This window comes from Gambusia affinis, linkage group LG02 (assembly GCF_019740435.1).
Source record: "Gambusia affinis linkage group LG02, SWU_Gaff_1.0, whole genome shotgun sequence".
Taxonomy (NCBI): Eukaryota; Metazoa; Chordata; class Actinopteri; order Cyprinodontiformes; family Poeciliidae; genus Gambusia; species Gambusia affinis.
Window position 1 is genome coordinate 25913980 of NC_057869.1, and position 15652 is coordinate 25929631.

General features: G+C 42.5%; 1 protein-coding gene across 4 annotated transcripts in view; it reads right to left on the reverse strand.

The window, feature by feature from the left end:
- insyn1 (inhibitory synaptic factor 1) overlaps positions 1-15416 on the reverse strand; it is a 62325-nt gene extending 46909 nt beyond the window's left edge. Inside the window, exons 1-3 of one of the 4 annotated variants that reach the window (XM_044135425.1) lie at positions 14999-15416; positions 14753-14843; positions 12601-14249 (exon numbers count right to left, since the gene is read on the reverse strand). In XM_044135425.1, coding sequence (XP_043991360.1) covers positions 12601-12744 — 144 coding nt within the window. In that variant the 5' untranslated portion in view covers positions 12745-14249; positions 14753-14843; positions 14999-15416. Of the gene's footprint in view, positions 1-12600; positions 14250-14448 lie in introns of all 4 variants that reach the window. The other 3 variants (XM_044135416.1, XM_044135398.1, XM_044135407.1) reach the window with 3 other exon arrangements.
- Between the last annotated feature and the right edge of the window lie 236 nt (positions 15417-15652).

Below are 15652 nucleotides of genomic sequence, written 5' to 3' on the forward strand. Positions count from 1 at the left end.
AAGTTTAAGCAGATGCAAATTGCAACTGAAATTTAGGGATAGATCAACTTTGATGTTTCCTTTGTCCACATAAAAAATGTTTTCCTAAGCAACTTTTCAAATTGCTCCCTTACATTTTGTTTTGTTTTGTTTTTATTTTTTTTTTATCATAAAACCAGCTTGCTGTCTATAAATGCCTTCATCGACACGAAAAATGACTCAAAATATTATATTTTTACTCTGTATGTATGTAGTGGTGCAGCAATCACAAACATCCGGCATGCTTTGGTCCCAGTGGTAGATATGGTACTACTGAAGCATTGTTTCAAAATGCTTAATATTGGTCATTTACACATAAACCCAACAACATGAAACATACAGTGGACCTCCACCTATTCCCTGTTCAGTATTTGTGAACTCGCCTATTTGCAGATTTCTCTGTGTGACTCCTATCCAGCTTATGCTGACTGAAAAATCAGACAGAAACGGAAAAATCTGCCTTTTAAAAAAAAAAAAATTCCGTAGAGCACATCTAAAATATTCAAAAGAAAAACGCAGCTTGGGCAATTTGGAGGACAAGCTACTTGATCTGCTATTGGCTGGTGATTCAAAAGCAAACCTTCCTCTGCACTGATTGGTTGTGCCCTTAAGAGTGGAGTAAACAAAGACTGTGGGACAAAGAATGACATTAAGGTTTTGTGCTAATTCTAGCATATTTACATTAATGTTCACAATAATGCTGGTTGACGGTTTCCACAAACACCGGACAAATCGCCAAGGATACATATTGCCATAGACACATGATCAATGTCATTAGATAATTCATCTGACAGAATATTCAGTTTTCATTGTATAGTATATTCACTTAACTACAATCCAGAACAGCACAGCATTCTGGGAGATGTAGGCAGAGGAAACCTTTGACAGTGAGCTAAGCAAGGTGGATGGCATCAACTTACTCAGTCCCTCTTTTGTTGCCTAGCAACAGCCTGTTGAGTAACTTGAGCAGCAGCAGTTTCAGGGTTCAGGGTCACCGTAATGCTTAAAAAAACCAACAGCAAAGACATGGAGTGAAAACTAGATAAAACAGGAAAGGTCACGCCATCAGTTTGGCAAAATTTCCAATTTTTAAAACAAAAAACTGAACAATATTTATCGATGCCAACTGATACGCAGCGCTTATATTGTTAATGCACATTAAGGGTTTATTTGTTGTTTTAATTGTTAAAGTAGACAGTTATAAATGTTTTTAGAGGCGGTCTCAAATATCCATGAATTTCCTGTGTTTGTGAGTGGATGTGGTCGCTAACCTACTGCGAACACCTGGGGTTAACTGTGCAAGTTATACAGGCTTCAACTTCTTAGACAACTTAAATATCATGTATAGAAAACATTCATCTGTCTTTTAAAAGAATATATTTTGGGCTCCCAAAACATTGTGACCAAAATCACTTTCATGGTAAGCCTTGTTTAGCTGTGTGTACCATTATCTATAGAAGACAACCTTAATTGAAAAGGTGATGGTTAGGTGGTCTATAATCTTCAAGAAAATTATGATTCAGAATATTAATAGCATTAAAGAATAACCATATTAAATGTCCATATTGCATGGACATAATGTATCAATATGCAAATTAAGTGAATACACTAGAAATCCTTGAAAGACCTTGAGAAATCTGGAAATTTGTGTAGGGTACCTTTTAACTTCTAGTTCTGGGTAAAACTGTTCAATATCCTTTTAATAGGGATGATTTATGAGACGTCATATATTGTGGCGAAAAATAAAAGGAAGGACCAAAGAGGCTCCAGATGATCACTCAGTATAAGACAGGAGCTGGATCTGAACTTGCAGGCGATGCCAAAAAATGGGGCCAAACCAACAATCCACCCAAGGAAAATTCCTGTTTTTCATGTGACCTTTTAATTAGTGTCCACACTTGAGGGGGGAAAAGGCAATATACTAAGGCTTAATTGAGACAAAACAGCCTGCTCCTTAATACACTACGCTTTGACACGACAGAATGATGTTGCTTTTCTCTGAGACTTTGATACACGCCGCTTCCCACACCATTAACTACAAGCCTACTGATTTTATCCACAGCCCCAAAAGATAGGCCCAAAACATCCTCGAACACGCCAACATACAAGCGCAATTTTAACGATTGTTCTAAGCTGTTCCACCCAGTCCGTCACAATTTCGTGAAGTTGAAGGAACCATTATTCCTGTCTAACCTTCGTGCTTCCCTCTTCCTCTTTTTTTTTTTTTTTTTTTCCCCTCCTGCACACTTTCCGGAAAACACATCCTCCTCCCCATTCCCTTTCAACTTACGTCCACAAACTGTTCAGCTCTTTTTGTCTCCCTTGGAACAAGTCTAAAAAAAATGGTTAGCACCTGAACCACCAAGTACAAGCATGCATAGTAAAAAAAAAACAACCCCCCCCCCCCCTGCTTTATCTGTAACTAGCCCTCTGAAGGTGTGTTAGGTGATAAAAATCAATGAGCACAAAGAGCGCAATTTTTGAAGTGTTTACCCCAGCAGAGGTCTAACCTAAAGCCCTCATTACAGTGTGTGCTGAGAGCAGGGTTCGCAGAAGGAGGCAGAGCTAATCCAGTAGGTTTTGCAGGCATGATGGGCTTGTCAATATGCAGGGCCTGCATCCTAAAGAAGTTAGATCTCCACTGAAAAGGGGCTCAGGGGAACCATTTGCATGTTACGCTTTTATTTATTTTTTTAGTCTCTCTACCTACTTTCAAGGTGAAACGCTACAACAGTCTGCTTGTTCTTTTCATCTTTCTCCACCCTTCTTTGGTGACTTAAAAGTGCTCCACTACATCATACATAGGAATGTGATACTATCAAGATGGCATCACATTTTTATTTTAAAAGCAACGATTGGTCGCGACTGCAGCCATGTAAAATTCAATAAGAAATCAACTCTTAGGGAAAAAAAAAAAAAAAAAAAAACCGATAATCAGGCATTTTACTTCAACTCCTCAGGCAATACTTTATCAGTGCTGGGAATAATTGAGCCACTGATTCATTCCAGGGATGGAAATAGGAAAAAAAAAAAAAAAGAAAGCAGTAGAAGCGACCACGGAGCTGAGCTCAAGGCAGCAACACAGGTGTGGGGGAGATGGCACGGTGTTTTGTATTCAGGAAAGAATAGATAAGGCTCGAGGTTCCTCATTCTTGTTGTCTTCCTAAGCAAAGAGAGCTCTGCTGGAGGCATGTCACCCAGTTTAATTTAGGAATTTAATTTCCACACACAAAAGAGGTCTGACAAGGAAGAACAAATTGACAGACACAGCAGGCGGGTACTTCATTTCCTCCAAATGGCTTTTAATGAGAATAAACCCTTTGGTCAAGGTGTGTCGGGTTGAAGGGCACTCTCTTCTTGTGTGGTTAAGCTCTCAGCCTTTCCCAGTGAGTAACAGTCACCCCGCTGAGCTGCTCGGTGTGTTCCGGAGGCCCCCTCCCCGCCTTAATCTAAAATAAATAGACTCTGTTGAAGAGAACAGGCTGGACTGTCCTCAGTGGAGATCACTGGGCTCTGGTCAACCGGGCAGTAAAAACCCACAATACCGGCGGTCGAGTCAAAATGGCAGTTTAGTGGAAAATGATCCATTAGAAGGCGGCCTGGGGGCTGGTTGTAATTTCTGATCATGGGAATTTATTTGGAGGAACGAAAAGAACCAAGGTCATCTGCCAAGTTTGTTATTGGGGCTAGTCAAATCAGATTCGCCGGTGGATTAAAATGTGGTGGGATTTTTTCGGTGTCACACTTCCAATGCGTAACGTTGACGTTGTAATGAAGCCTAGGCGCAAATTCAATCTGGAAGACTCTTTTAGCCCCACCTGCATCATCCAGCCGGAACCTCCAGCTCATCACCGTTGATTGCTCAACGCCGGTCCAAGACTCGTCACGTCCAATCACCGTCCAAGCCCCAGCTGATAAGGACCGCCATCCATGGCGTCCTGCGCTTTCCAGCAGAGCTCAACCCACCTCCACCCCTTCACCTCCACTCGCTCAGCATCAGGCCACATCCTTCATCGCCTCCACCACCAGTGCCGGGTCCCGGGGGGATGACGTTCCTCTCAGCGTACGGAATGCTCATCCAAGCCCATCGCAAAGTTTGCGATGATCAATGTCCTTAGCCGGGGCCATGGGCGCCAAAGATTTAAATCATATTGTCATTAAACTTTTCTAATGGTTACCCTTTGTCTGTCTGAGTCTCTACAGATTGAAATAAAGGGAGATTCCGAACCTGAACGGTTATGCGATGTTTTAAAATTTTGGTAGCGACTCTGCATTGCCCTAACCAAATGTTGAAACGGTATTGCTGTAAAAACCAATTGCTTAAAATTGGCTGTGCAAAGAAATGTTTTACTCTTTGCTTCCTCTGAACTCTTCTTCTCCCGTCATTCTGGCTGTTAGAATTTCCTGCACAGTGGCGCCCGGTGTTTATTAGAGTGACTGCAGGGTTAGCAATCAATTCACGTTGGTGATTTATGTCAATGTGTGCTTATATTTGGAAGTAGGCTGCTAATTTTATAAAAGAAAAACTGAAAACTTTAGAAGCCTCTATTTAGAGAATTGTTGTAAATCAGAAGTATTTTTGTGAAAAATGTCACAAACTTAGCATTGGAGCTGACAATGACTAAAAAGAAGACATAATCTGTGCAAGCTAAATTCTAAATGAAATATAAATAGATATATATGAGGCAGCTACTTTAATATAAAAATGAAAATTCAGATTATGCAGAAAGTCAAGCAAACAATAAATAGATAAATATAAGAGGCAACAACAAGGAGATGTTAGGGAGAGCTTGTGATAATCTGAGATGGAATTAGCCTTGAGACTGAAGAGCCAAGGCTAATTGGGCGTCTTCAGCTGGAATGTTTGCAGTCTGGGGCAAACCCTGGCTGCAAGACCTCTGAAGCAAGGCTGATTTCTGATAAATATGAAACATGCCACAGAGGCATTTAGAAGCATAATAGAAATAAAAGAAGAACCAAATGGACATAATGAATATTTTGTGGTTCATGAAGGTCACAGAGATACGACATTGCTTTTGATACACCTCAACATTTGGATCAGGTCCTTAGCCAAACGCTTAATAAATAATAAAGGCTTTAGAAATAGTTTCATCAATTTCAGAACACCCTAATTCCATTTTGATGCACTTGCATAAAATCAAACAAATAACTAGCATAGAGCCTGAATGTTGGGCACTTGTACAATAAGCTGATATTTTTCGTGATATTCATATTGCGTAAAGTTATATTTCAAAAACAGTTTTGAGCTATATTATGCAGCTGATTTGTAAAAAATAAAAAAAAAATAAAAAAACCTGAAGGGGTGATGTGTTCATTGTGTAACATTATGTTACACAATCAAAAATAATCATATAATGCTAAGAGGTTTTTCTTTCAGGCTTTTATCTGTTGCTTAGATAGCTATGGTTTGTAATGGGATTGTAGTGTTTGTGTCTTTATTCTAAGAAAGCCGTGTTAAAAGTCAGTGTTATGTATTTCCCAGGAGTATAGTGCCATTTTATACCAAAATCAAAACTATATTACCCTATATAAATCAAAAACAACTTCAAAGAATTTTGACTTTGCATCGTAACTGTACCCAATACCTTGAATTTGGTCTGTGTCTCTTTAAGAATATCCTAGTCTTTCACAGTAGCAAAGAGTCCTTTCCTTTCCTGTAGCACATTATCACAACAATGCCTCTCCGTGCCATGCATTGATGCTGTTTACAGCTGTTCTTAGGAGCTTTGTAGTTCGTACGATAAGCTCAGCAGGTGCACAGTTCTACTAGGTGTTTGCTAATTGCTGCTGCCGCTAGTCTGGAGGAGCTGTGAGGGAAAAGCGTAGGGGGCGGAGGGCTCTGTGGGGCGGGAGCTCGGCTGGGCGACTGAAGCGTCTACGCGGATCGTTTAGTAAATAGGCGGTGCTTTTTATGAGGAGGTGTTGAGGCGCGTCTACACAGTTGCCACAAGAAATTCAAGGATTTCGCAAACATGCCTGGATGAGGCACAGCAACACTCCATGTATGTGTTTGATGAGGGAATGACATTATAATTTGGTATAAAGCTCAAAAGAGCCAATTTTGCATGATACCCCCTGCTTTCAAACTCTAACAGAAAGCTTTAAAACTCACTAAAGAACACTCATTTATCATAAAACATTGCAGACCCGTCTAGCCAGATGGTGATGCTATATTATTTTGGGTATGGTCTGACTATAATAATCCAGTCTCATCCACATGCCCTTAAATTTTCCAGAGTGTCATCCCTGCAAAAACAACCTAAAGCAACCAAATGGGCTCGGTGTATCTCGCTGGAATCCTTTATGGTTGTTCCTCCGTCAGTGAAAGAGCAGCTTGTAGCCACACTTGTGGTTTAATATTAAACTGCATATACTAAGCAGTTTTCTTCTCACTGGCCTGCTCAGTAGCAGCATCAGCAGGGAAAACAGAGCGAGGAGAGGACATGGCCCATCAGAGGAAAAATAGCTCTGATTTTGGTTTCAGTCACCCATCGGTTCCCTCTGAGTTTGGAACAGTTTGGTTTTACTAGAAAGGGACCCCTCCATTTATTTATTATTATTATTATTATTATTATTATTATTATTATTATTATTATTATTATTATTATTATTGCTGGTTTTAGAATTTATTAGGAGATGCTGACTTCTATCTCTGTGTTCACACAACGGTTTAACAGCTGAATGATTTGGATGTGAGAGGTCACCACATTTCTCCCATGGCAGTTTTAATTGGACGCGCTCCATTTTTTAGTAGAAACTCTTGGTTTTGATAGACAGTGCAGCGAAATTACACGGCTCAGATTGCTCAAAGGGGAAAAAAGGGCTGAATTCATCTCTTGTTTCTACATTAGGAAAACATCGCGTCTGTGTTTCCTTTGCACATTTTTAAACTCGAAACTACTTGGTGGTTGATTCTTGTTTTACTCTTGTTGCTTTTAGTGCTTCCTTCTTGGAAGAAGAAGGAAAAAAAAAAAGGGCTGACATTTGAAGTGCGCAGATTTTACCTGACAGTCGTCTCTTGCTGTCGGCTATATCCTCGCTCTCAGAGCGTTAGTAGGCCAGCCTCCTGCATTACATAAGCATATGCACACAAATACCAAAAGGCTAATCATAATTGCTCTTTGTCGAGCTTTTATTCATCCTTCCCTCTTGGAGCTTTAATTCTACGAATCCTGATTGCCTTCCTGTGTTCATTTGTCTTGGGATGAGCACCAACATGAAGGATCTGCAGCTCCTGCTATCATTCTGCATAATAACTACATCCGCATAATAACACTCCGTCATTCCTGTTTGGTTCTATATAGACATGTGTAGCTTCCTCCTGCCCTGTTTTTCTTTTCCCTCCCCTTTTAGTCTGCGTCATTACTGCTTTTATGTTGTCTCAATCTTTTAGCGCTTCATTAATCTGTTTAATTTACCATGCTGAATGTCTGTAGTTAACACCATGGGTTAACTCCGACATCTGTGTCTCCACAGTTACCCTTTTGTGCTGAAATTCTGTTTCTGCGTGTTTTTTTTTTGACATGGCTACTTCGCAGTTTGTTTGATATTTCCTTCCAGTATTTCCCCCTCCCCCCTCCCCACGCTTCTCTAATGCCCAAGGTTGACACGATAACTCGATGAATTATTTCCTCTGCGGATGCCATTCATGCCAGTGCATTATTACAAATGGTGTAGTTTATCAGTGTATTACCTTCCTGTGTCCTTCCTTTAGGTCCGTCTCATTTTACCTGTCATGAGAACTGTAATGGGATTCAAAAGGAAGACAGGCTACAATTGACAGTAATGGGCTCTTGAAGGGAGGAAACTAGCTGTGCGCTGTAACATTTTTCTTTCGCAAGTAAAGGAGGGTTGTTGTTTGATGCCATCCAGCAAGGTACAAAACAGTGATAAGCTTGCTGTCTCCTTTGGGTTTTTTATCCACAGTTGAGGCTTTTTAGGCATACACTGTGTTCTGGGTTTGGTGGAGGGGGGGTGGACATCACATTTACAATGTGATTAAAAATGTTTTAAAATCAGAGGAGTACGGCTCTAGTTAAATTTTTTTTCTGGATGCTGTGCATCTACATATTGTGTCTGATTCCAGTCACAATAAGACCAAATGCTTTGACTGCACCAACAGGTGACAATAACAATTACATCAACATTTGACAAAAAAAAAAAAAAAAAGATCCTGAACAAGCATAAAGCAGCTGTAGGCTAGAGATTCTTACAAAGACAAGTGTAGCTGGTGTTTAGTTTCACTCAGTTTACCAGGGGTGGCGCAATGAGCCCCGATTTTGAAACGACGATACACAATTTGGCGTTCAGGAAATGAGACAAAATCCAATGTGTGATTTCTGAAAAGAATCTTAAAGAATCTGTCCAGTCCAGACTCAGCAATACTGTTAAAATGCTTTGCAGAAGAAAAGTATCAGCTCTAAATGCCTCACATGAACATCACAGCCCACTGCCTTCCACTTACATACTGCGACGGTGATTAAAGTTAAGCAGTAAGTTCACCACAGGGTTCGCTCAGACCTCACCGGGTGTTGTCATAGAGACTCAAACTCCCCCGTTAAAAATGATGATTCTTGTTTTTGCAAAGAATTTAAGGTGCGAGTTGAGAACATGCTCCAGGGAAGAGGGATGCTGTGCAATGAGGATGATGAAGGCTGGCAGATAAGAAAGTAAGACCCCTAAGTAGTGACCTCTTTTTGAAACTTAGTGGCTTTCATGCAGAGCTTGTAGCTGAAACAGCAAAGAATAGTTTGACCTCACTTCAGCTTCTTGTTTTTACTCGTGGGGATTTTTGTTCTAAATAAAAATAATAATTTAGGATTATGTATTTTGCTAACAAGTGGCAGTCAAGAAAATATAACGTAACTTAGCTCTTTCTTTTATGTGCAAACTTACCCAATATCATCATCATTATCATCATCACTATTTATCCTATCAATGTTAAACAGTAAATGTATTATTATTATTATTATCAGCAATAATAATAATAATTTTTAAAAAGTATTCGAAATCACTTTAAATCCACCTTAAGTTCACATAAATTATTTAATTTGCCTTGCAAAACTAATATGTCTCTTGAAGGTTTTTTTAATTTTACTTATTTTTAAGCTATAACCACAATTCTTTATTTATGTGGTTTGATTTTCCCGTGATTGTAGAACACACACAGAAAAAAAAAAACACAAACAATGTACATGTACATGTATTTAGCCTCTTTTGCTGTGGCATTCCTTAACAAAATCTGCTGTGATGATTTGCCTTCAGACGTAACCTGAGAAGTTAATACAACAAACCTCCGTGTGTACCGTAATCGTATCTCATCTGGATCCAGTCTTACTGTGAAGGCCTAAAAAGACTAGAAGGGACTGTTGGCGAAACAAACAGCATCATGTGGCCCAAGAGAGATGGATGGCAGGATCGAGGATAAAGTTGTGGAGAGGTTAAAAGCAGTGTCGGGTTTTACAACATTACCCCACACCGTGGACATGAATTATTCAAGGAAAAATATTCAAGACAGATGCAACTATGGAGGAGGAGCTAGCAGGAAAAATCTGTTGACAGGACAACTATTTGTGGTGGACACCCCAATGCAATTTTGGTCTGTGAAGAAGACTGCCCAGGAGAAAACCAATGCCGTAGGAAAGCCATAAAAAGCTACATTTCCAGTTTTGTAAAACATATGCAGACAGACAAGACCTGGACACACCATTGCCACACAGCGCAACATGATGGTGGCAGCATCATAATTTTCTTCAGCAAAAAAAACGCGCCATATTCGATGGTAAAAGGCATGGGCAATCCTGGAAGAAAATCCAGTGAGTCCAAAGGACTCAGGACGGAGACTTGCAAAGCAAAAAAACTTGGCTAGTCTGACTGATGGGCTTTGTTCCAAAGAGAAATGCAGCTTTCCAGCCTGAACTGTTAGTGACACGTCACATCTAGGAATACAGGACTGACTTTGCATTCAGTGTTTAGACTTTAATAAAATTCCGTATTCACTCACTACTGTCTGTGTATCATATGAAATCTAGATAAACACATTAAAATCTGTGATTGTAATCTGAAAATACAGCTTAAAGGGTGTGAATATGTTCTCCAAAACACACATTTCCTGAAGTTGTTATTTCCGATTGCTTAAAACCTGACAAAGACACATCTTTAACAGCTGATGAGTAGGATCCATGTTGACCAGCAAGGTAAGACTTTATTAAGACTCTTTAATCCACTTGACTTTTAAAAGGATAGACTAAAGAGAAACTTCAATCTGCTTTATCCCTTTGGGGAAATAAATGAGACCAGAACATTGAATGAAGCCAGATTGTGTTGCAGTGTCACAATTGAGAATAAAGAAAAGAAGTGTCATGTTGTTACTTGAAAAAACTACTTTTGATAAATTTTTTTGGCACAAAAGCCATGTACATCTATAAATGTTGCAGCATGAAGCAAATTTAGAGACTCCTTTGTTGGCTTCTGCACAGCTTTTGCTTTGGAGTGTTTGCTTTAACTCCTTGGAGCGCCCTAGAGTCCCCAAGGACCTTGTGGGTGATAATCAGACATTACTGCTCCTTCGCTAAGTCATCTCTTTCACGTAGTGGTTCATCCATTTATTTATGTGACAGTTGTTATCTGTTATTGCCTTCCTTTCATGTGGCCAGGAATTAGATGTTTTATGGAACAGTAGGCGTCCGGCGTATCTGACGGTGCAACACTGATCCCGTTTCTTCTTCTTCCTTTGAAACCGGTGGCAGTCTCCTAGGTCAGTTAATTGCATGATATTGATATGGGTATTATGGCTGCCGCTGTAGCTAAAGTGATTTTGTCACCATTTCAATATGTGGGATTGTGCTCTTCCAATAAAAAATGACATTTGAGCCACTTTGTGCAGCCCTCTCTAATGGGGTCTGGAATAAGAATGGTGATATGCGTTGGTGCTGGCAGAGGCACAGGCTGTGTTTTTGTTTATAAATAGCTCCAGCCAGCATTATTCCACTTGCAGTTGTCCCATAATCATCAATCACTCCCTCACGTGGGCCGGCTTCTCTTGCTCGCCAGAGAGAAGGTACACACTGCGAGCGGTGCCCTTGCACCTCCCGACTGCTCAAGCAGAGCGCGGTGAGTGGGACAGAGCTGGGAGTTGGGGGAGGCTTGGGGAGGGCTGGTTCTCATGTAGTGATGGAGTGAGTTATGACAGCTTTCAGACCCCCTGCGTCCTTTCCTTCAGGTCATTACGTGCTCCAACATCCTCCATTTGACTTCTTCAACACATTTCCGCGCACGCCTGCACACCCACACACTCAACATGCGCACCAACAGAATTTCCTCCTCTGTCTAATCATGTGATGTGCAAGGAAGATGTGGGTTAGGTGTAAGCGTTTGCTAGGGCTTCATTTGTCTTTGTCTTTCTATCTGCTTTTAATCTCTTTCTGGGGAAGAAGGGCTGACTGCTTTGAGGAACCTGCAGGGGGAAGGTCCTGATGAGATTTTGTAGTCCACCATCTATGGATGGACTCTGACCATCAGCGCTCCGACACACGTCCTCAGTCCAACTGCAGTAGTTCTACATGTAAGATTCCCATAAAAGAATGTCTTTGATCATTTTCTTTCCCAGACATTTTGCTTGTGAACACATCACACACACATTCTGTCTTTCCATCTTCACAAAGACTTTGCAATAACTTCCATTTGTTGTTCATTCCCTTCTATTGCCTTACCCTAAACCCTAGGATTAGGATAATGCCTAAACCTAATCCTAGCCAACACACACCGCATATACATCCTGATTTCCCATCTTTACTAGGACTTTGCAATAACTTCAATTCACTGTTTATTCACTTCTATAGCCTTACCATTAAGCTAAGCATAACCTTTACCAGAACATGGCTACCCCTAACCTTAACCCATACTCAGTTCACACCTTGGATTTAAGCCAAACCACTAACCCAAAAACAGCAATTCCTCTTTTGGGACCTAGGCCTTGGGCACCAAAAGGGGCAATGGGTCTTGACAATGTAGTATTTCTTGAAAATATGGGCTGTACAAGGTGAGAAATGCTAAATCACACACATAAACACGCACACACACACCAGCGTTACCATGGCAAAAATACAGTAAAGATCCAGATGATCCTTAACAAAATGGTTATATAACTATTGCGGCGCCAAGTCCTGTAGCTTCTCTAAGCCTGCGTCTTTATTCCTTTTCAGTCTTGGCTTTATTGCTTTCCAGCTGTACCTTTGTGCAAGACGCCACTAAACACACGAGACGTTTGTAAGTAGCAGATAAGCAACTGTTTGCTAACTGTGAAAGCATGTCAGCTTTGTGGTAAACCAAAACAAAAAGTGAGATCTCATCCCTTTTCGCATCTTAATCAAAATCTCTACGCTGCAAAGGAATTTTATACATAATTAGACCCAACCCACCTAGAACCCTACATATATATATATAAATAAATATATTTCCTTTTTTTTCCCTGTCCCCTGCTGTTGTCTTGTCTTTCCCCATTCCCCTCTAAATCCCTTCCAAAACGCTTTGACACTTGTAAGCTGATTTCTCGAGCCTCACCTCCCGGAGTTCCTTGGCCACATCCTTGAGCTCCTTGAGAATGCCTTCCAGCTGGTCGATCACCATCTTCATGTGGCTGCGGATGCGTTCTCTCGGGCTGGGGGTCTCAGAGTTGTCCCGGGCCGGAGCTCTGCTGAGGGACATCCTTTACAAAGCAACGTGGGGCCAGTGGCCAACAGGCTGAGGGCGTGGGGGAGCCGAGTCGGGGTCCATGTCTTTGGCTACAAGGAGCCTCAGTGCTACTGATCCGAACAGGGGCCCCGGCCACGCAGGGAGACCTCAACATCTTAAAAGCACCTGGGCAGCCGAAACGCCTTGCCTCGCCTGCACACTTGGCACAGGGTCACGCTCTGAAATCCATGCCTTCTGGCAGACACTTCCCCAGACGAAGAGAAAGTCAGCATGGGAAGAGTTGAAAGGAGTAAATCCATTGAAAAAGGAGAGAGAGGGGGGGAAAAACACATGGGCTGAAGCTGGTGTGGAACTCTTACATAACCACGTTGAGCCAACTCATCTCATCTGTCAAGTGTGTATATTTGAAATTGTTCCCAGGTAGGTGCTATTTTTGAAAACACCCGTCTATAAGGGGAGACAACTTTTCCTTTCCTGCACAATCCCGTTCACCTGGTGACATCACCGCAGACCAACATAGAAAAGTAAAAACAGCGGAGAGGTTCACGTCAATCCTTTTCAACGGTAAGTTTCATACAGGGTAGCCTCGGTAAGAAAAAAAAGAAAAGAAAATCCCAGCAGTGGCTCAGTTTTCACAATGATCTTTTTTCTATTCTCCCAGCTAGCCAGAGGGGACAAGATTTGGCTTCTAAATATAGTCCCCCAGTGAGAGCTGCTGTCTATAAAGAGATAAATGATGGATTCTTTTTGGAAAAAGGGGAATATTCCTCTTACCCCCAGGAAAAATAAATAAATACGATTCTCCTTAGAAATCAAAATGAACTTTGTCTCACATCCAATGTCTTCACAGATGGTGGTCTAACCTCTTTTTTTTTTGTCCATAAGAGATCTGAGGTGAAGGACTGTTTTTTTTTTTCTAAGCAGCATCCAATCTCTCTACCCCCCCTTCCTAAATGCGGAGCTCATTCCAGGTGATGTGGGATCAGAATGAATTGATTTCTAAGCCGGCAGTACGTGACTTGGGATGACAATTTGTGGAGGGATTACAAACGATCATGGTTCCAGTGAGACATATGACCAGGGGGGCCGGAAAGCAAATGAGTACCATCCCCTGGAATCCGGGTGGCACATCGTCTTATGCAACATCGCTCTCCAACTCCTCTTCCAAAACACTGACCCACAGCGGTCCACAGGGGTGTGCCCAAAAACCAAGGGAGCAGAAAGAGAGAAAGAAAAAAAAAAAAAGGATTCTTGTCTCCTTCAGTTGTTGCTAAGGGAACCCAGTCTGCCTGCTTGTGCTGTGATTGGGTAATTATTTTACTTCTTATCCATGTACTTAGTTTTCTCCACGGAGTCTCTTCAGAGGGGAAGGGATCTCTGTGCCATCCGGCAGCACAGGATAAATCCCATGAAAGCTTCCCGACGGAGCCCCAGCGAACGAACAGTGGGGAGAGACTCTCGCCAAATGCAGGGCGCTGCCACGGCCATGGGGTGCGCTGCCCAACTGCACATGGCACCTGGACGGACAGACAGACAGAGAGGAAATCCATCACTCACTCTGACACGTCTCACCTGCCTCCCCTCATGTCCCAATGGCACGAAAAACGACGAGAGACCTGAGGACGGACACAGCGGCAGGAAGGATGTCTTGCAGCTTTCAAAAATACATGTCTCGCATCACCTCCACACACACCCAGAACACACACACCTACTCACCTTCTCTGTACATCACTATGCTGTTGCTATGCCTAAAGCTCACTGTCCAGACACAGCACGGTTACTCAAACTGCGCACAAAGCAGCCGGTTCTTCTGAGGTCCTTCTGTCGCACACAGCCACACTTCTCACCGTCTTGCTGTTCCCTCTTCCTCTCACTGTCTCTCACACAAAACCCACACATTCTCTCTGGTACTCACACACACACGCCCTCTGACTCTCTTGCTCTCTCTCTCTGTCTCTCTCTCTCTCTCGCTCACACACCAGAGTTCCTACCCCCCCACACCCTTCCTCCCACTACTTACTGTCTTGACAGAGAGAGACGCTTCTATCAGCAGGGTTATTTCACTCTGAGGTTGTGGCTCATCAGAGGAGGAGTACAACTGGAGGATGGAGCTGTGGAGGAGGAAGAAGAGGAGGAGGAGGAGGAGGCAGGGGGCATGAGATGGGAACGATGAATGGCCCTGATAGCACTCTGGAAAAAAGGAGAGAGAGAGAGAGAGAAGAGGCAAAAGATGACTAAGAGCCGGGGAGGCGAGGAGAACTCCTACTTCGGATTGTGATGCGGCCGCTGCCGTCACTCAGACAATCGCGCTGCCGTAAAAGCGCTGCCACCCGTCATCCCATCTGGAGGCTGCATGTTGAGGGGAAAATTAAAAAAAAGAAGAAGCAGCGTGTTATTCTTGTGACATCCTCTCCCTCTCAGTGTTTTTGGCCTGTTACCGTGTGTCTGTTTCTGTTCTTTCTCTCTCTGGCTCCCTACTCTCTCTCTCTCTTTCTCTTTCTCTCTCCAGCTCCCTCCGTCTCTGTCGCTCTTTCTCTGTCCCTGTCTCTCTTGCCCCTGCACCCTCGCTGTGTCCTCGCTGACTACCGGATGAAGAGGAGCTGATGCCAGAGTTTATCGTGGAGCTCAGGCTCCTGCCAGCACCACTCGGCTCCTCGGCTCAGCTCTGTGGAGGAGGGGCCTGCTGCTTTAAAGGCGCAGCGTATCATCCAGCACCTCCTCTTGCCTCCTCTCCTCTCCGCCACTGTCGACACTTCCTCGCTTATCTCCTCCCGCTCTGCCCGTCCAGCTTTTGTCACTGTTGTGTTCAGGGTGTTATCTCTCTTAAATCAACTTGAAGTCTTCGTCCGCTGCCTGCCAAGCAGCCCCCCCAGGGACCGAGTGTCCAAAGAACCCTGGATGTTACATCATTAATAAACAA